Source organism: Micropterus salmoides, unplaced genomic scaffold (genome assembly GCF_014851395.1).
Source record: "Micropterus salmoides isolate LMB-PRFRI ecotype aquatic unplaced genomic scaffold, ASM1485139v1 Ms_hic_scaffold_1, whole genome shotgun sequence".
NCBI lineage: Eukaryota > Metazoa > Chordata > Actinopteri > Centrarchiformes > Centrarchidae > Micropterus > Micropterus salmoides.
Window position 1 is genome coordinate 37,780,902 of NW_024040040.1, and position 21,645 is coordinate 37,802,546.

Genomic DNA, 21,645 nt, shown 5'->3' on the forward strand with positions numbered 1-21,645 from the left:
GCATATAGCAACCATTGTTTTAATCTTCACACTTGTTTCAAGAACTCCTGTTCTCAAGGAATTGTTGAATAATTGGCAAGATTATGTTTTTTGTTGTGTGCTTGGTTGCATTATTCTCAAGACAAAATCTGATTATGTTACAACACAATCAACCATTACTACTGATGCTTGTAACATTCATCTTCTTCTAACAGGTGATTGGAGGTCTTGGTGGGCTACATCAAGCTGTTTTTACATTTGTACTTTCCTTATGTCAAACCCTGCAGTGATTTGACAGACTAACTGAGATTTTGAACCACTTTTCTTGAGTCAGCTGAGTCCATAACTCGACTTTCTCCGGCAGCAGGAGGCGGGAGGACAGCTGCCTGCTCTCCAGCCTTCAGCCCTGTGAAGTTGTGAATCAATTATGCGTCAGCTCGCTCCTGATTGGCCCAGTCGTGGTACTGCGATGACAGACGAGGCGGGGTGGGGAGAGCTGAGAAGCACGAAATGCACTGATGAACTGTTGGGAAGGCTGAAGGAGGTAAATTCGTTTCCCGCTAGTGGCTCACTGGTCCTGAGGTTTTGCTCTGAAGGAAGAATGTACTGCAGGTAGGACAAAAAACAAAAAACAACAACCACAAAAAACACAACCGGTGAAAAACGGCAAAGACAAGGTGGTTGTCTTTATTAATAACATGCTAGATATTGTAGGCAGCAGATCTGGCAGCAGATTAGACCTGTGTAAAAATGTATCATTTGTGGTGCCGATTCAGTTTTTCTGTGATTGAAAAAACAGTTTAATTAACCACTCTGATTGTTTCTTTTTTGCTCCTGTGAATCTGTTGCAGTGAGTTTGAGCTGAAGATTTTCTTTCATTCTTGCAGCCAGGTATTTTAATATTACAATAATAATCAGGGACTATAACTACAGATCACCTATTATATGTACAAGATATAACAAACACTGTGCTTAAATGGAACTAATTTAAATTTCTTCTGTTAAAGAGTCACTGTGATCATCAATTTATTGATCATGTTTAGCAAGTTTGATTTTTCTGTTAGCATATTTTTAGATTACACACAAGGATCAGGTTTCTGGCTAAACCAAAGTAGATTATTGACAGCAATGCCAGGGGGGGATTGGAAACGTATCCTTTTAGTTATTATGAAGGGAAATACTATTTTTTTATCAACATACTGGTGCTTTACCGGGTGTGTGTGTGTTGTTCAGGAGTGTGTGCTGTAACCGCTGGTCATCTGAGGAGAGGTTAGATGGGAAAACAGTCATCATCACTGGAGCCAACACTGGCATTGGAAAAGAAACAGCCAGGGACCTGGCAAGAAGAGGTACTGCACACACTTGTCTGTCTCCACCTGCCTCAGTCTCTTTCTGACTCAGTCTGCATCCACGTGTGCCTGCCCTGTGTTTTGCCTTTTTAATTTTCACTAACTTTCACACCATGCCTTACGCATTCCACTCTTTTCTGTGGAGTTAAGTACTTCTAATGCTTGGAGGGTTTAAAGCTATAAAGTGTGATCTCTGAGTGTGGCCCCTGTCCTCAGACCTCCACCATAGAATTAGGTTAAATGCTACTGGCTTGCTTTTTCAATGTGCATAATACTGTATATTTTTTGATGGGAATATCAGGCTGTATCAAGTGATTGTGTAACCTCAGCATACCTTAACCTCTTACATATTCCAGAAAAGAGATTTGAGGCTATGTTAACTAAAATGAACACTTCACCAATACAAGTGAAAGACGAATGGCAGTGATGGAGGACAGGCAAGGCATCGAGGGGACAGAGGGAGCATTGTGAGGGTCCGTTCCCCTCCCGATCCGGGCAGGCAACAAAGAGAGATGGGAGGATGTACCCAGCAATGCACACACAGACACACACATGAAAACCGGTTCTGCGTACTGTACATGATTCAGTTTGTTAATTAGTCTACACTTGAATCTACCTCCACTGTGTGTGTGTGTGTGTGTGTGTGTGTGTGCGCGTGCCTGTCTGCCTGTCTGTCTGTGCACATTTCGCTTTTATTTTGTAAATGAAAGGGCAACCAGGAATGTTATTTAACAACAACATGAAAAGTGGGGAGAAAAAGGACATGATGAAAAAAATCATTACTGCCTGAGGGAAATAACAATACTGTGGTCCCTGCCTCTGGAGAATTCACTGTCAAATCACCTTTCAGTAAATGGGATTATGTAAAAACACAATGACAACATGATTAGATTTCCAAAGATTCATGGAACAGAATGTTCCTTCGGGGCACTGTATCAGGAAAAAAACAAACTAAATCTCAACCTTTTGAATCATTCATCTGTTTGGTTATAACATAGATTTATAGGTGCATTTATGTGCTTAGGCTTGACTTAAGTCATTAGTTGCATTTTGCCCTTATTTGCATAGTGACATTATTCTGCTGGATAATCTTTAACGTGGCTCAATATAACCTTCCGTTTGTTTACTACTTTATTTTATTGAAATGAACTTTAGGCTACCGGGAAAATGTGGGAACAACAGGGTTTTCTCACATGGGAACAGCAGGGGAGAAACAAAGACACTGGGATGGGATGCAGACGCTACGCTCCAACTGATTAATGGCTCTCCTCTTTCATAATTGCTGGGCACAGCAGCTATTTTGTATGTTGAGTGTGTGTGTGTGTGTGTGTGTGTGTGTGTGTGTGTGTGTGGCGGTGGGCAGGGGTCGTCTGTCTATCTGGTTGGGTGGGTGAGAGAGTGAGAGATTGTGTGTATGTGTCCTCAAAGCCCCTCTCTGGGCTCATTAGGGAGAATGCATCGCAATTTGCGTCAGAGAATGAGAATGACACAGTTGACAGAGTCTTGTGTTCATGTGAGCGGAGCAGTCGGCTAAATGAGATGCTGAATGAGAGTTTGGAGAACATTAAATGAGGATAAAAAGCACACAGAGAGATTTAGGTACTTCCTCCTTAATTGACGAAGGGAGCTTTGTGTGCCTGCAAATGAGCAAAACTTTTGTAGTTTTGAGTTTGGAAACTTTATATTACTTTATTTTCAGCCATTAGTTTGATACAGTAAAAATGGTTATAAAAAATGGTCTTCTCGTGACATGTACTGTATAAGGTTTACTTGCAGCAGAAAGACAAAGCCTCAAACAAAACGAGAAGAGATACCATTCTGAAATGCTTATTCTTACTCAGGGACATGAGTGGACTGGAGTCTCTCCTAGCGAGCACACAAACTTGTACGTTGAGGCGATTTAAAGTTTCAAGTTCACACGAGCGGCATGTCTTTAGACTGTGGGAGGAAAGTAGTTTGGAATGGGGCGAGCATGAGCTTAACTCGTGACCTTTGGCCTTGTTTCTCAGGTGCGCGCATCGTCATGGCATGCAGAGACCTGGAGAGGGCAGAGGAGGCGCGGGCGGAGATCTTGGAAGACACGGGAAACGAGAATGTGATCATCAGGAAGCTGGATCTATCGGACACCAAGTCCATCAGAGCGTTTGCTGAGCTTATCAACAGAGGTAGTATCAACAAATGTGTTCACTTTCTGAAATACCGATGGGTTTCTGAAATGGGGAAGCTGGGGTTCTGCAGTCGGTTGTCCATTCATCACATGGTTTGTGGGTCAGTCCCTGTATCCTCCTGTCCGACTGTCTATGAGCTAGACACTGGGCTCTAAGTTGCTCCTGATTGTTGTGCCACTGCCTTGCATAGCAGCCCTGCCAGCAATGATGTGTGTGCATGGGCTGGGAGGAGAACAGCAACATCGCTATAAAAAGTGCAGTTTTTACCAAACATCAACCGCATTTGTTATACCATTTATTATTTAGCATATGATAGTTCTGGGAAATAATTTCTAACTTCCTTATCTTTTTTGTGTTTTTCTATTCTTTTCAGAAGAGAAACAAGTGAATATCCTGATAAATAATGCAGGGATCATGATGTGTCCCTACTCCAAGACTGTAGACGGGTTTGAAATGCAGTTAGGGGTCAATCATCTGGGTAAGTCCTGGCGGAAGTCTCTAACTGGATTAGAAAGTACATTTTTCGAGACTCTGTCAAGCAGGCATAAAATGCAGCAAATAGGAGGGATTTTCCTACTAAAGAAGGTAAAAATATTTAAGCTGACCGACCTGACCAAAATATCAGTCAGGAAAAGGAACCAGAGTTTCATATATTCTTCAAGCTATCAGTCTGTTTTCCCTGTATTGAATGACTTCCTTCCAAATGATCCTTTCCTCTGTGGTATTTTTGTCACAGGCTGAGAGAAGAATAATCTGTGCTTGAACATCATGGTCACCCACACACATATGCGCACACACATGCAGAAACAACACAAACGTGGCGGGGCGGGTGGGGGGGTTGATCATGAAAAACAACCACTTGTGACTCCAACTCACATGGAATCAGACGTACACCAAGGGCGTCTCATGATTTTCCTCAGGTCACTTCCTGTTGACTTACCTGCTGCTAGACCTCATCAAGCGTTCAGCTCCTGCCCGTATTGTCGTCGTGGCATCTGTGGCCCACACCTGGACCGGGCTTCGACTGGATGACATCAACAGTGAGAGGAGTTATGATACCATGAAGGCCTATGGACAGAGCAAGCTGGCCAATGTCCTCTTTGCACGCTCACTTGCCAAACGGTTACAAGGTGAGACGGTCGCAAGGTTGGTTTATTTTTAAATTTGATTCACATATTTGTTATGTAGCTATGATAGAGGGACACACACAGTTCTGTTAACATGTGAGCATGTACGCATGTCGGAGGGTTTTGCAGAGACACTAAGGAAAGTCTTAATGTCTGGGCTTGGAGGATTGATGGCTAACTTCTAATTGGAGAGTTTTATAGTGGGTGGAGAGAGGAAGAGCCTTTGCAGTTCTGCCTAAGAAATGTGAATCAGAAAAGCAGCATTGTGTTCAGTTTTACATAAGCACAGGCTGATGTAAGCAAGGCCATACTTACCATGACTTGCACACTGGATAGCTCGCTTGTTTGTCCTTATTGAATTGTCTTTTCTCGCTTTGAGCAACTTCAGATTTTCACTGGAACTGAGCCATTTTGTCGCCTCAATCAATTCTTCTTTTTGTTCTGTTGCTTAATGGCCAAGAACTGAAAGAAATTACTTACAGCCCTACAGTCTAATGGCTGACTCCCTAGATCTGGAGTATAGCTATCAAAACTCAGTCCATTAGGATTTTAATTTAGAAACAACCAGAAGGTAAGACATTAGGAGGAAAGAACAAAATTAAAATAAAATGCAAATACTATGGCTAATGTGGCCTTTCTATTTTACTTTTGTCTGTCACTGATTATAGCTACTGTTTGAAAAAGAAGTACATTTTGCACAGAAATATGTGTAAATTGTGCGCAGAGTATGTAAATCTTAATGATACAGTCATACGTGTTTGTTCATGTTAACATGAATCTACAGTATGCGTCTAGGTGACCATGTAGGTGCCTGTATACGTGTTGTAGGAACAGGGGTGAGCGTGTTCTCTCTGCACCCGGGGGTGGTGCAGTCCGACCTGTGGAGGCACCAGCACCAGTGCATCCAGGTGGCAGTGAAGATCTTCAGGATTTTCACCAAGACAACAGTGGAGGGAGCACAGACCACAATCTACTGTGCTGTGGAGCCACATCTGGACAGCCAGAGTGGAGGGTACTTCAGGTACACACAGTATTTCAGCCAAACTACAATTGGCGAAGCGCTTTGTGATTGCTGGCTTCATGCTGCTCAGTATTACTACCTGCTGACTAACAAAGGGTATACTGTCTGTAGCTTTGAGCTAACAATATTTATTCTTATTTAACACTCGCACAAAACTACCACACAGTGTGTAACGGCCATTCTCTGTCCCTGTGTGTGCGCAGTGACTGTGCTCCTGCAAGTTGCTCAAGGATTGCTTCTGATGATGACTTGGCCCAAAAACTGTGGGAGATCAGCTGCAACATGCTTGGCATCACCTGGCAGTGAATAGCTGCAAATGGACTGTGCAGTGAAGGATGTATAGAGGTATTAATGTTCCATGCAGTCCAAAGGTCAGTGGATCACGACCAAGAGCGCCTTTATTTTGTAAAATGTCAAAAATGAATCATACATTTTAGTCAAATTGTATTTATCAAACAAGATTGCATGATGTTTCACCCATATGTCTAAACAATTTGGTTGCATTCACTGACAGGCAGATTCATTTCAGTACTTTTTGTAGAAATTGAAAAAATACTCTACTACTAATGTTTTTACTGTACTTTTCCAAACTGTACACATTCTTTGTTTAGCCAGTTTTGTATCTTGAGTGCAGATGCTGTTCTATCTTGTTAGCTTGTAGTAAAGGCTTTAGCCAGCTTTGTTCTTGCAGTGGATGAAAATGAACTGGTTTGTAAAAGCCTCTCATTACATGTTTGTAAGCTCTAGTGTGGCTGATGAGAACAAGCTGACTCTAAACAGCCAAAAGCCCTTTTTTTTAAAGAAGCATTTGAATGAAGTACTGTACAGTTAAAGTTGAAGCACGTACTGTAGTGGGTCCTGCTCTGCTTTTTTAGCGCTTAAAGTATCAGAATGTACATTTATTGATCAGTAAAACATGAACCATCAGTCTAAAATTGTTATTGAGGAAGGGAAAACAATGGTTATGTGGCTGTACTGAGGAAATACTGTCATCATCCTCAATACACTGTAATCATAATAATAATCATATAAATTGGGATTATGTTAATGTAACAATATGTACATAATGTAAAAATTAAATGTGTTGGACTGGCAAACATTGCAAAGTTGTGTATTTACTTAATGTTAATTATTTTCCAAGTTGTTGGTTTGACCTTTTTAGATTCAGTAACACATTCACACGGATGAATTTCGCCTTTGAGAGTTAGAAGAGATTAGGTAAGTTTAGTGTATGACAGAATCGAGGGTCTTAAAGTCTTAGCAAATGCCACCCAAACAGATGACTGAGTTTCAGTGTGACTTACTCCATGGTCAGTTCATTAAAGAGACAAATGTAAAAAGTAATGTCGGAACCCTGCTGCCAGTAGCATTGTAGTATTACTGTAAGTGTGGGACTTGTCACACCAGGAGTCGGTATAATAGAAAACAAAGATCAGGTGCAAATGCCAGAATTCTATTTAGAAACTGTATCTTAATCTAAATCACATGAGGGGGTATTTAAGACGAAAGGAATGTGGCATGAGCAGGAGGAGTGGCTACGAAGAGTCTAGGACCAATACTGCCTCAGAGCAATGTGTGTATTATGATTTAGATGCATAACACTCACCAATCAACAATCGTGAGTCCGGATTTATTTTTTCAAGATACAAAAAAATACTTGACAGCTGCGAAATTAAGAATCAGAAGAGGAAATGAAAGTGCCATATGATTCAATGATTGCAACTATAAAGATTACACAAAGGCAGAGTAAAAAATTGTAATTATGTAATTGCAGTTGGTAATGTTAAATCTTAAAAATAATTCAGGTTACCTGCATCGTAGCAAATGTCATATTTTATGCTGTTGTTTTGGGAGGGGGGCGTCAATAAACTAATCAGGAAGGCAGGATCTATTATTGGCTTGAACCCTCACCCACTAAAGTGATCATGGAGCAAAGAATGGGTAGGAAGCTTGGGAATGTTATGCAAAATGAGGACCATCCAACGTACAATGTTTTTAGCAAGTTGAAGTGCTCTTTTAGCAACAGGTTTGTTTTGCCCAGGTGCACTTCAGAGAGACTCAGGAGGTCCTTTGTGCCTGCTGCAGTATCACTGGCTGTTGACGGTGACGATCTGATGTCTGATGTTAATGAATAGGACGATAGGGTGTGCAGAGGATGGTGGAAATGTTATTGTCCATGAAAATGTTGGTGTTGATGCCATATATAGTTACTAACATATACTGATACAGTCACTATGAAGTTATGATGCCCTTGATCTATGAGGCGTGAAGGTGATATAATTAAATGATAAAAATGGAGGTGATGAAAATACATGTGAATTGAAAATTCAAGGGGTAAAAATGGATGACAAATGAATAATAGAGTGATAAATGATCAAGTGATTTGATTGATTTAAAGTTGATTTGATTAAAACAGTAGTAACATAACCTTGTTTCATCATTTTCATTTATCAATCATCATTCACAACCCAAAATTTGGCATTTATTTGGCATTTATGATAGCCTCAAGGGTGGAAGTAACAAAAAGTAAATATCAATCAAGTTTACCACATCAGTCACCCCTTTATTTTTCAATTCACATGCATTTTCACATCACCTCCATTTTTATCATTTAACATTTGTTACTTTTACTCCTCATATTGATCTGTATTGCCTTGAGATATGTATGCTTTTTCCTTTAGTCTTACCTGGGTCTGTGTCTGTCTTTGTCATATGTATGGTGAAATATTTTGCAGCCCTACTAAGGATAGTTGGAATAAAGGCTGATATCAAAGTGAGTAAAACTGACAATATGTAGGCTACATAATGTAAGTTAACCATAGACTGTATATAAAAAGGTTAACACCTACCACTATTTCTGTAATCCAACTGGTCTATTATAAATAAATAAAAACTCCCGGACAGCAGGTGGCAGTGTAGACAACATTTCAAGCTCAAAGGAAACAGAGAAAGACTCTCTTACGCATGCGCGTGTAAAGTCTACGTCAGCTCTTCCTCTTTAACAAGCTGCCTGAAAGCTACGTGGCCTTCACTCCTCTGACTGTCTTCTCGTCTAACACGACCTCAGAAATAGGTAAGATAAGCGATATTCTATTAAACAGCATTGAATTTTCACATAATGCAAACCTACTAACTGGATTTTTAACTTTAATTTGTTTTATTTATTAGACCTCCAGCCAACCTGACGTTACGTCGCTCTGATAGCTTACATTAGGGTCAGGCAACGTTAGCTAGGAAGGACGAGTTAACTAACTTCAAAACATGTTTTTCAGTGATAAGGACACATGTTGTTTAATACACTGGTTATTATGTGATGGGGAAAAAAAGAAGGCCGATGGTATATTGACGATTATAACATCATGAGAGTCATGAAAGGCTCAGGCTGCTGAAGTCAACGTCAGCACGGAGAGCAGCCGAGGCTTTAACCCTGATAGTTGTTTTTTTTTTATTCCGCCCGCAGCCTAAACACCATGGATCAGGTCATGCAGTTTGTTGAGCCCAGTCGGCAGTTCGTCAAAGACTCTATAAGGCTCGTGAAGAGATGCACAAAACCTGACAGAAAAGGTAGGTTCATACTGCTTTCATTTGGCCCAGTCTTTGTTGTGCTGGCAGCGTCGAACCCTCGTATAAAGCCCCAGCTGCTCAGCTGCCTTTAACACATTTGGGGATCCAAAGAGCACGATGGGTATTTTTATTTTGTTTTATTTATTTGCTGTATTTTGATGTTGTTTTATTTTCCTCCTTCAGAATTCCAGAAGATTGCTATGGCAACAGCGATTGGGTTTGCCATCATGGGTTTCATTGGTTTTTTCGTCAAACTCATCCACATCCCCATCAACAACATCATTGTGTAAGTAGTAGTAACAGATGCATTATTTACATTGTAAATTGTATCATACAACTGGTGATTTCTTAAACCGTTTATTTGTTATTAAAATGCTTAAAGAATTGTTACACTCTGCAGTGATGAATGGGGGGTGTTTCTAATGACCCACTCCCCTCTCCTGATCAACTGCTTTATTGTCTCGAAAAATATTTAGGTACAGATGAATTGGGTATGCAGGATTTCACTGAAAAGTGTAATGTCTGGCGATCTGTGGTACATGGCAAGTTTATTTAATGTAAAACATATCAAAACGGCAGCATTTACAGAGCCTTGATTTTTGCGTAATGTTAACCCCCCCCAGCACTCGTGCTTTCCATACCGCAAGACCGTACATCTTTAGTCACCATTAGATAGTTTCAACAAGAATCTGAATGACCAACTGCTAGCTCAAGTTCCCAGAAAGCGAAGCGATTTAGTAAGGCCACTTTTCAACAAGTATTTAATGTGAACACTTATTTATTTAAATCTGATTTAGGATTATCTACTGCATAAAACAGACTTTATTATTACTTAAATCATGGAACAGTTAAACAGGCATTAATGCAACATCATTGGTTATTAGATGCATAGTTATGTTTTTATCATTAACACAAAAGATGACAGGTCACACTTTCATTCACATTCATTAATTAATTAATTAATATAATGAATGTACAGTACCCTGCAAAAGTTGGATTGTCTGTTTTTTGGAAGGAAAAACTCTTTGCAAGTGATACTTACATACACAATCATTGTATCTTGGTGGCTTTCTTAAGCAGTAATTAATTGGTTTGCTTGGTCATCAAAACTGAGCATTTCAGTAAAATATTTGTGTTCATCTATCAAATTTCTAGATCACTAATTCTGCTTTTCTTTTTTTTCTCCTAGTGGAGGTTAAACCCTGGTCAATTCCTGGGGACAAGTGTTATTGGGCTGGTGCGATTGGGGGACAGAAGGGATGGCATTTTTACATTCTGTGTGCAACATTTATATTTCAATGTGTAAATAAATCAAATGGAAACCCACAGACTGATTTGTCATGTCTATTCAAATAGCCACGTTTCCTTTTCTGACTTTCAAAAGCACTGTATTAAACTCATCAAAAGGCACAAATACTTTGAAGCTGGGTGTACGGTATTTTGTTTTTCATAGAATATAACAGATATTGTTAATAGGGAACAGGACAAAGGCACATGTTGTGAACTGTAGGTATAGTGATATATCCAAGTCTGCACCTGATATCAAAATTTGTTTTTGTGAAGGGAACAAATGTTTGTATGTAATGGAGCTTGGATTCTGGTCTTATAAGGGGCATATTCACAAGCAGAAATCCAGTACAATGAAGAAGCACACCCACATGAGTGCCACTTTAGTAATTTTAGTTGTTATACCAATCAGTCAGTTTAAGATCTAACAAAGTCATTCATCATTCTATCACTCGTAGAAACAATGTGAAGTTTTTGGCCACATGAGATTATGCTTTCACCTTTTTCTTTTCCACTTCATACTGTATAAAGCATACAAAACTTGAGTTTGCGGTCGCTCAGCTGTAGAATAGTTGTTGCATGTCCTGATGAGTCAAATACTGGCTGAGTAGAAGTATTTCTTCTGTGTCATTCCCTTTCCTTGCTGATGCCCATGCTCCAGAGCAGAGGTTGGTCTGTTGTAATGGTTACAGGCTTCCTGGGCTTTCCAGGGGAAACGGGTTCATAGGTGTTGGAGGTGCTTACTAGCTTCCCAAATTGCAGGACGTGGTTATCTGGACAGAGAAAGACACATAATTAAATCCAGCAGTAATGAGGGCCCACTGAGTGATAACGCACTTAATGGATACTTTAAATAGTCTAGTTAAATTATTTAATTGGTAAAATAAGATAATTAGTTTTCAGTGTGACTACTACTTATCTTATAATGTACACACAGCCTTCTGTCCTTTCTGTTTGACTACTGGCAATGCAGCTGTGTGTCAATGCCCTGTTAGAGAGGATGTGGTGTGGAGCAGTCTGTGTCCCTGTAGAGCTCAGGCGAGGTGGTCCACATAACTGTCCACATAACAAGGCAGCCTGAGGCCAAACAGGTTTCACAGCCAAATCCACACGCATTCACAAAGGCTATTATGCTAAGGGGTACTGAGCCAACTCTCTCTTTGTGGTTACTGAAGTGCTAACAAATCCGCTCAACGTGAATCCTTCAGCCACCACTAACAGGAAAGGTGACCACTGAGGTTTACGAGTCACATAAGGCTTTTTGTTTGGCATGAGCAGTGCGTAAGGGAGAATTAACTCTTCAAGGAGACAGCCTTTATGATGCAATTTTTAGATACATGTTTCATCCATATGATGAGCACAGATATGTAATTTACGCAATTAAATTAATATAATATTATAATATACATTAGTTATAGGTGGTAATTGCGTTAATTTCCATGTTTAAATTTTCCTTTGTGCTGTTTTGGTGCTAAATGAACAAGTTCACTCTCAGTTAAAAAAAAAAAATCAACATGCAAAAAGATGTGATTTACTTTTTTTTTTTTTTGAGGGCACATATCACAATGTTTATTTTCCAAAAAGTTGAACTAAAAGTGATTTGATTTATCTGAATCCTTCAGACCTGAAAGGACACCTGGCCAACACTGACATCTAGTGGTCAAATCAGGAAACTCAGTTGTCTCTATAGTTGTAGACCAGGGGCATCAAATTCTCCCAGTACGACAGTGAGTGGTGCGACTCAGTGGTCAATATATCAACAGTTAACTGAATAAATCAGTAATTATCTTCGACCTGATAAACTTCTAAACAACTTCACAAATGAATGGATGGTACTGTAAATAGAGCACAGGGATGTTTTTGTGAGGAATGTAGTCGTGCAAAATAATTAATCTTTAAGGAAAATAACAAACCACTGACCATGTTTCAACAGGCACAAATGTCAGGAATACAAATTTGCATGTAACTTTTTCCATTGCAGTTGCATTTATTCACGCAGCAGTTGCTCTGAATAAGCTGAGCTGACGAACAGCCTGAGAGTGGTGCTGTGGGATCGCGTCTAATGTGAAATGAGCATACTCACCACAGTAGATTTACACCTGGCGCTTTCCATTGTTCATTCACTATTATCTGTCACTATGTTCTTACAATCTGCAGCAAATTAAATAGTAAACCATTTCTAACACTGAATTTCTTCTGACTTTATAGGTCAGCAAATCTAATAAAAAATCTGCTGTCATTGTGTTTGCAGACAAAAAGCTTCTGCTGTAGCTTTTGGCTCTAATTCAAACAGAGTGTGTGTGTGTGTGTGTGTGTGTGTGTGTGTGTGTGTGTGTGTGTGTGTGTGTGTGTGTGTGTGTGTGTGTGTGTGTGTGTGTGTGTGTGTGTGTGTGTGTGTGTGTGTGTGTGTGTGTGTGTGTGTGTGTGTGGGTGCTTTCGCCTGTTTATGTCTCCCTTTTAGTCTGTAAAGCACATCTCTCAGCTCCCTCCTCAACTCTGGCTGCCACGAGCATTGACTTTACTTTTTTAGCCATCTTGTCTAATTAGCTGGTTTGCCTGCTTGGTGTCAGCAGGCCATGAGCAAAGTCTGTTGGACGATTAGTGCTCGGCTGAGTGGCACCAACCACAGCTGTAACAGGTTTTGTTTCTACCTGTCAATCATTTCCACCCAATTAATAGCGGTTTTATTTTTTATTTGTGGGAATAGCATTGCCATCTGCTCTTCTGAATAGTTTTCAATAGCTTTTCAAACACTGACACTGGTAACAGAGCATGAATTTGTTGTCGTGTTTGTGAAATCATTTAATCTGACAGTTGTTGCTGTCTAGTTAAGATTGTCCAGGTAATGTATTACATATTATTTAGTAAAGTTTAATAGAGTTCAACAGGAGGAGGAAACCCTACAGTCAACATGATTCAGTTGCAGAATACAGTAAGTCCCCACTGGCCACAATAAATGCATTGTTCTTAGTTTTCCACCACATCTATCATTTACACTGATGTCAACAGTACTACATCCTTATAGTACCCTATACTAAACTAGCATTCTTCTGTACAAAACATGCACAATTCAAATGTGAAAAACAAAACTGCACAAACGTTAGAAATTAGATTTTATGAAGGTATGTATGTTATGTTACCTACATACATAGAGTAGATTTAGTTTTCATGAACCTTGAATCGGAGCTCAAAGGGATTACTTTAGAAAAAGTCTACATTAATCATTAAGCTGCAATTCTGGGTGTATTTAAATGGACAATTTTCCTCCAGTCTCAAAAAATTTGGTTCCAAGGCAACTGTGGTGCATCATTAGTGCAAAATATCTTAGATTAGTCCAAGTGTTTTGTGGGCTCTGTAAAGTTTGATGAAATAAAATTCAATACTCTACGGTTCTTACAAATTAAATACAACTTTTCTATATATTGGGAATTCAATGCAGTACACATTCCGTCCTTTTGTGAAGAATAAGGAGAGTAATTAATCACACAACCGGATTCAGCAAACATTTTGCCTAAAAAACAGTATATTGCACGCTATTAACCCATACTAACACCCGATAATTGCATTATTTCAACATCGTCTGGAAGAGACAAAACATGCGTTAATAAAAATAAAATTTTTATGAATATGCATACATAGTTTTGGCGCAATCACGTCATGAAAGACGAAAAAAATGAACAAAGGAACAAAGACAGGAGAGCATGAAGCAAATCATTTGTCCACAGGCGCCTGCACGCATATCAAACAGGGACCTATTCCGCTTCAAAGACTGCCATACAAGCATGGTATTAGACCAGCTTGACTCAGAAAAAGGGAGGAAAATAAGCTTTATGAAGTTGGGGTACTTAATAATTAGAATAGAGTCACAGTCATGCTATGAATGTATGAGAATAATGTCTGACTGTGCTTAAGTGCAGGCCTGAAGTTTTCACTCGGCAGAGTAATGCAATTCCACCAGGTTCCTACCAGCAGTGCCACGGGGTTGCCTCAGAGCTGGAAAAAATACAGATATTATTGTAAACTTGCTGCTCAAAAAAATAAAGGGAACACTTAAACAACACAATGTTACTCCAAGTCAATCACACTCCTGTGAAATCAAACTGTCAATTGACAATCAATTTCACATGCTGTTGTGCAAATGGAATAGACAACAGGTGGAAATTACAGGTAATTAGCAAGACACCCCCAATAAAGGAGTGGTTCTGCAGGTGGTGACCACAGACCACTTCTCAGTTCTAATGCTCCCTGGCTGTTTTGGTCACTTTTGAATGCTGGCGGTGCTTTCACTCTAGTGGTAGCATGAGATGGAGTCTACAACCCACACAAGTGGCTCAGGTAGTGCAGCTCATCCAGGATGGCACATCAATGCGAGCTGTGGCAAGAAGGTTTGCTGTGTCTGTCAGCGTAGTGTCCAGAGCATGGAGGCGCTACCAGGAGACAGGCCAGTACATCAGGAGACGTGGAGGAGGCCGCAGGAGGGCAACAACCCAGCAGCAGGACCGCTACCTCCGCCTTTGTGCAAGGAGGAGCAGGAGGAACACTGCCAGAGCCCTGCAAAATGACCTTCAGCGGGCCACAAATGTGCATGTGTCTGCTCAAACGGTCAGAAACAGACTCCATGAGGGTGGTATGAGGGTCCGACATCCACAGGTGGGGGTTGTGCTTACAGTCCAACACCATGCAGGACGTTTGGCATTTGCCAGAGAACACCAAGATTGGCAAATTCGCCACTGGCGCTCTGTGCTCTTCACAGATGAAAGCAGGTTCACACTGAGCACATGTGACAGACGTGACAGAGTCTGGAGACGCCATGGAGAACGTTCTGCTGCCTGCAACATCCTCCAGCATGACCGGTTTGGCGGTGGGTCAGTAATGGTTTGGGGTGGCATTTCTTTGGGGGGCCACACAGCCCTCCATGTGCTCGCCAGAGGTAGCCTGACTGCCATTAGGTACCGAGATGAGATCCTCAGACCCCTTGTGAGACCATATGCTGGTGCGGTTGGCCCTGGGTTCCTCCTAATGCTACACAATGCTAGACTTCATGTGGCTGGAGTGTGTCAGCAGTTCCTGCAAGAGGAAGGCATTGATGCTATGGACCGGCCCGCCCGTTCCCCAGACCTGAATCCAATTGAGCACATCTGGGACATCATGTCTCGCTCCATCCACCAACGCCACATTGCACCACAGACTGTCCAGGAGTTGGCGGATGCTTTAGTCCAGGTCTGGGAGGAGATCCCTCAGGAGACCATCCGCCACCTCATCAGGAGCATGCCCAGGCGTTGTAGGGAGGTCATACAGGCACGTGGAGGCCACACACACTACTGAGCCTCATTTTGACTTGTTTTAAGGACATTACATCAAAGTTGGATCAGCCTGTAGTGCGGTTTTCCACTTTGATTTTGAGTGTGATTCCAAATCCAGACCTCCATGGGTTGATAAATTTGATTTCCATTGATAATTTGTGTGATTTTGTTGTCAGCACATTCAACTATGTAAAGAAAGGAGTATTTAATGAGATTATTTCATTCATTCAGATCTAGGATGTGTTATTTTAGTGTTCCCTTTATTTTTTTGAGCAGCGTATATACATACATACATATATATAGATATAGATAGATCTATAGATAGATAGATATATAGATATATAGCTTTTGGGAGGGTCAAGTATTCCTGAAAGGTAAATGTAAAGATGTAAAGAAAGATAAACAAGGATTTCTGTGTGGATTCTCATAAAAAATCTGAATTTTAAATGCCCTGAAAGCCTCATCTTCCTATTATGAGCAATATGGTCCAACAGGAACAGAATCTTCTTTGACAGATTTCTGCATTTGCGTTTTTCTCCATGCTCTTCTCGCTGGTTCAAAGTGGGCTCAGAAAAAGGATTCCTTTGAAACCTCATTTTGCAACTTGGCTGTGCACTGTAAAAAGGAAATGACTCTGTACACATGTACACATAGCGTACACTCGAACTGCTATTGAATATTTTTTCTTTTTCGGTCTGCCTTCTTTTAGGTGGCTGAAATACATTTTGCAGCTGACCCTGTCAACAGTAGTTCATTGCTTAGCTTATGTGCCGGTACAACTCTCTGCCACTCCAAACTGGGGACACATCAATCGCCTTCAGCAGCTACTGACACTGACTATGGATAAGCACCTCATACAGCCCTAATTCTTAAATAAAGATGTAAATCTTAAAGTTTTTAGGGGGCTTTGTGTAAGGTTTGGAATAGGGTTACAATAAGTCAATGGAATATCCCAAGAATTTAGAAATAGTAATAGTATAATAGCTACAACCGGCTTCTTCAAAGAAACAAATTCACCAATGTGCCACAAATATTAGGTTTCTCGGCAGGCTGCCAAGGCTCCATAGCTATAAAATTATAAGACTTCTACCTCAGCACACTGTGATTATATTACAATCAGAGAGGAGAGGACATGTCAGAAAGGAGGATGTTTTCGGGTTTAAAAATGGCTGGTGTAATTAACAAAACTACCACCTGAGGCAGCAGAACACCACAATAGGAAGCATTAGGAGTAATGCTCAACAGGATGGCATAGTGGCACCTACATTTAATAACACACATTATATCTGTCTGCCTCCCATACACACATCCATTTACAAACACGCACAGACACACACACACATACGCAAAAATCCGCATGCAAGCTCTTTACCGAGCACAAAAGGCTTTCAGATGGATTCATTAGTAATCCCCTCCTCAAAGCTGATACCGATCAATAACAGCCCCCGTTCCAGAGGGGACCGAAATGAGCGTTGCACCCTCCAGTGATAACAATGGAGATGTTTGCTGCCTGTAATTGCATTTCCAGTGCCACAGCCGAAAGGGCCCGTCAGCCGTAAGTAGACTGTATTTACACAACAAATTACCCAAGAGAGGAAGGGTGGGCGAGGAGAAAAGAGACTCACAGACACTCACACATGAAGTGGACAGGTAGAGGGGGAATTACAGGTGTTAGGGGCCATTTCTGAAAGGCAGAGAGGACTGTTGCTGCTCTATTTTTTGCCTCTCCGTGTGTTTTTGTAAACAGGGTCTCGAAAGATGTGTTAAAGGTGCTGTATGAATGATTTCTAAGCACTGAAACATTAATGTCAAATTATCTGTGATATATTAGTGCACTCACTGTAATTCCAAACAGGGCCACAATCAGGGTAACTGGTCTCTAGCTACAGCTTCCATTTATGTTAATATTTAAAAAAAATGAAGGCCACATTTTTCTTAAAACTCAAAAAGATTATACTGATCAGTGAACCTTCGTTTCACTTTGCTTTACTGTACATGCGCACCAACTTTCACTCATTCCCCTATCACCTTGAGCTGGAAGGAAATCACTGTGGCTGTTTTGTGCCATGAAGACACTGATTAGCATCAAGATGAGTAAAAGCTTCCCATATTATCTCATTCCACCACAAACACACACACCATTTTCTTTTCCCATTACATGTGAATAATGTTATATGAGAAACACGTGTCCCACTATAACTCGACTTGTCATCGAGAGGCGAATTGAAATCATTCAGTTCAGGGGGTCCTTCCTCCACTCCTTTAGACTAGTGTGCTATCAAATATCAGCACGCTTCACAGTTTGAGAGAGAAAATCATTTTCCATAAATCATGTTTGTTCAATACTGAGCTGTCCAATTACTAAAATGAGGTGGCTGCATGACTGACAAATTCTGCCGTTCCCTTGCCACCTCAGAAAGACACTGCGCATCATTGCAATAAATAAGACGGCTCAGGATCTATACTTGTTTAAAGTAAGACAGGAGAGTAATAAGAGAAAAAAGTAACAGATATTTAATAGGACAAAGACTGATCTACTTGCTTCACCTCAGTTCCACCAAACAATCTTGGGGAATATACAGTAATCATATTTTTAAAAGTATTTATCTTTTAAGAACGTAAAATGAATTATATGCTCACAGTTGTCTGCCGTTTGCAGGTAAAACTACATTACAGCCTTTTACAGTTTTGTTTGTTGTATAGTTGAGTCAAGTCCATTGGAGTGTGAAACAATCACACCACGAAAAAAATAAAACTCAACTAATATTATATCAAATGTACAAGTGCTTCAAACTTTAGTTACGATAATAAATTAAAACCAACAATAAAATGAGATCCTGAATCTCAGCGGTCTGACAAATATGGCTGTACAATTTAAGAATCATGCACTGCGCATATTATATCAGCCTGTAATTTCAATACAGCCGTGTCCTTCATTTTCTCTACCTGACATTCTCCATATTTTTAAGGCTATTTATTGGCCATGACATGAGCCAAGGCGTGCACTAGCAGTGTTAGCACCATCTGCTGTGCAATGATAGCTGCTTCCATTAAATGTTTACGATGGCGCTGCTGGGTTTGTCTAAGAGTGTGAGTTGACAAACATTGTTCTGGCTTAAGCTGACCTTCAGATAAGAAAACGCATCTCTGCTGGGAATGTGGTATCAGTCAGACGAGAGACAAAAATGCAAACAGACAGGAGAGCAAATGATATATATTCATATTAGAGGGTCATTGTGGGGATATGTCATTGTTCATGTGGTTTTTGTGCTGGAGGGGTTGAGTAGATAAATTGATAGAGTGGATGTGTTTGTGCAAATGGATATACTGTCGTGACTACTTATGTTTAGTATGTATGTTTGTCTACACATTACATATATGGTCCAAAATGCGTGAATTTGTCTGCACGTGTGCTCTCCATCTCTGTAGGCTGCAGCTCCACTGGGGGTACTAGCAGTAGTTCACATCAGGCTGCTCTTCATTCCCCCTCCTCATTCACCCAGAGTGTGATGTGCACAGCGTCAAGAAATCTACAGATCCATAAATAAAACCATAAAACAGCAGTTTTCCCTCCCGCTGCTACACCGCACCGGTACAGAATACATTCACTTTTCATTTCCCCTCTCCAGGACCTTGGTGAGTTTGAGCAGAGGAGAGCGGGAGGAAATGAGAGGGTAGAGAGAGAGAGTTAGAAGAGAGAAGGGGGCGTAGAAGGGCAGAGAGTGGCGGTGTCATTATGTAGCAAGGTGTAGCAGAGAAGGAGAGTGAGAAAGAACACGTGTAGAAAGGGATATGACAAAAAAAAACAAGACACAGAGATAAAGGGAGACTAGATTAATTTCTTTAGACTGAATCCCTGAAAGGACGAGACGAAAACACTGGGCAAGAGTACAGACAGGGAAAAACATAGGCAGGGAACGAAGGAAAGAGATATGAATAGAATAGGAGAAGGTCAGGGTGTGTGTTTGCATCTCGAGAAACAGAAGGAAAAGGAGAGATCTTACAGTAGAGATGTCTGCCTCTGGCAGGGACACTGGCTAAGACCTCACTGAACCAAGTTTGTCAGATACATCTATCTGTTTGACTACGAGATAAAGCACATTTCTTTACCCTCTAAAAACAATCCCTTCCAGTATTTAGAATGCCTCCTGAATACCAACATCTCAGGATGCACACACTGCTGAGGGCTTGGGCTGCAGTACTTCATCTCAGCAGCTAAAGCAAAACTTTAAAGGCATTCCTGTCAACACATTCTTAGATTTATGGTTTCTGAATTCAAATCAAAATGTTTTTCCCCCGGCTGTTTCACAGCTACAGAGTGGGATCCAAATGCCTCGCCTATTTTTCTAATAACGCTCTTCTTCAAGAGTTTGAACCAGGCATAACAGTACAAACCTCACTTAAAACTTTAACAAAATGGAAATCTCTGCAGCTTTGTCAATGTATTAGTAAAGTCTCTTAAAGCAAAGAGGCCTGTAGATGAAGGCCGTCTCTTAACTATTTTCATCAATGCCTTAACAAGTAGGTCAGGGGCGGTTATGGAAAAATGCTCATGAAGCACTAAAGGTGCTTTAAGATTGACTAATTACGCTACATGCTACTCATACTGCATGTCTAAATCGTCAAAATGCTGTATTGTACAGTGACTCTTCGTGTTCAGAATGTAACTAAAAATGTGGGACATGTAGTCCTTATTAAAACACTATCTCATTTGCATGCCGATGTGTTTGTGAAGGCTTACATTTCATAAACAGCATGCTCTCATTAACAGTGAGGGCAAGCTTTCTAATCCTGCCCAAAGTTTACTTTTAATTAAGATTTCTCAATTGCTTCAGCTCTCTGAGAGACTTTGCCGCCGAAATCCATCTGTGTTCACGTGTTTGTTTTTTTATCAAACTGTGCACCTGCCTGTGTTGGATTTGTGCGTGTGTCTATGCGTCTCATGTTACACTAGTTTATGCGCTGATGTCTGTTCACAGGCGCCGGCGTCTTGAAATGTTGCGTATGCACTGGGAGAACGAGTTAAGAAGCCCCATCTGGTGGGTTATTTGAAGGTCCTTTACCATTCTGATGACATTTTAAACACTGTTTGGAACAGTGTGTGTGTGTGTGTGTGTGTGTGTGTGTGTGTGTGTGTGTGTGTGTGTGTGTGTGTGTGTGTGTGTGTGTGTGTTTGTGAGTAACTTCTTCTGTGTATTAAGTTTAGTATTTGAAAGGGCTGGAGAAAGAGAGGCAGCAATTGAGAGGGAAAGAAAATGTGGATAACTGGATGCATAGATGGAAATTGTGTGTCTCAACCATGAATGCATGTTTGTGTGCTCCTGTATTTATGTGTCAGGTTGTTTGTATTAGGAGTGGGCAATAGTGATACAATCTTCTATCATGGTGTATGTAACTTTATATCATGATAGAGATGTGATGTAGTACAAATGCCTTGATATGAACATGTATGTAAAGTGGGATCACTACTGGTGCTTTAGGAAACACTGATGAAACACGCTGATGATGATTAAAAGCTCAATAGTTACTAAACGGGCCAAAGCTTTTTAATGATTCATAATGTGAATATGATGGCAAAGCAACTAGCTTCACTGTATTTTTTACTAGGCAAGAACACCCAAACAAGCTCATAATCCCTGTAATTGCCTCTCTATATAGTGTATTCCATTGTTACGTTGGTACATTGGTATCACGTGGTATCTATGTGTCGTCAGTGATAAACAGTCTATAGTTGCCAGTTGGTGTGGGAAAAACTGAAAAATGTGCGGAGAAGCAAGACCAGGGTGAACACTGGTTCAGCCTTTGCTCAAAGAAGTCAGCTAAAGGAGTTTCATGGGCTGAAAAGAC

At 40.6% G+C, this 21,645-nt stretch overlaps 3 protein-coding genes across 6 annotated transcripts in view; 2 read left to right on the forward strand and 1 right to left on the reverse strand.

Moving 5' to 3' along the window:
- The first annotated feature begins 473 nt into the window (after positions 1-473).
- On the forward strand, positions 474-6,349 carry zgc:112332 (uncharacterized protein LOC553712 homolog). 3 transcript variants are annotated; one of them, XM_038726311.1, is made up of 8 exons: positions 488-591; positions 831-870; positions 1,213-1,328; positions 3,338-3,493; positions 3,870-3,974; positions 4,417-4,626; positions 5,452-5,644; positions 5,848-6,349. In XM_038726311.1, the coding sequence occupies exons 4-8, from the start codon at positions 3,352-3,354 to the stop codon at positions 5,948-5,950; spliced, it is 753 nt and encodes a 250-aa protein (XP_038582239.1). In that variant the 5' UTR covers positions 488-591; positions 831-870; positions 1,213-1,328; positions 3,338-3,351; the 3' UTR covers positions 5,951-6,349. The 3 variants fall into 3 exon arrangements, with proteins under 3 accessions (XP_038582229.1, XP_038582220.1, XP_038582239.1); XM_038726301.1 differs by lacking the exon at positions 831-870 and having other exon boundaries at positions 474-591; positions 4,417-4,642; XM_038726292.1 differs by lacking the exon at positions 831-870 and having other exon boundaries at positions 474-591.
- Positions 6,350-8,557: 2,208 nt separating this feature from the next.
- Positions 8,558-10,534, forward strand: sec61g (SEC61 translocon subunit gamma). Its single transcript, XM_038726345.1, has 4 exons — positions 8,558-8,717; positions 9,105-9,208; positions 9,392-9,494; positions 10,398-10,534. The coding sequence occupies exons 2-4, from the start codon at positions 9,115-9,117 to the stop codon at positions 10,405-10,407; spliced, it is 207 nt and encodes a 68-aa protein (XP_038582273.1). The 5' UTR covers positions 8,558-8,717; positions 9,105-9,114; the 3' UTR covers positions 10,408-10,534.
- A 310-nt stretch (positions 10,535-10,844) lies between these two features.
- The window catches only part of tpk1 (thiamin pyrophosphokinase 1), a 69,338-nt gene continuing 58,537 nt past the window's right edge, over positions 10,845-21,645 (reverse strand). For both annotated transcript variants that reach the window (XM_038726334.1, XM_038726324.1), the window contains exon 9: positions 10,845-11,268. In XM_038726334.1, coding sequence (XP_038582262.1) covers positions 11,123-11,268 — 146 coding nt within the window. In that variant the 3' untranslated portion in view covers positions 10,845-11,122. The remainder of the gene's footprint in view (positions 11,269-21,645) is intronic.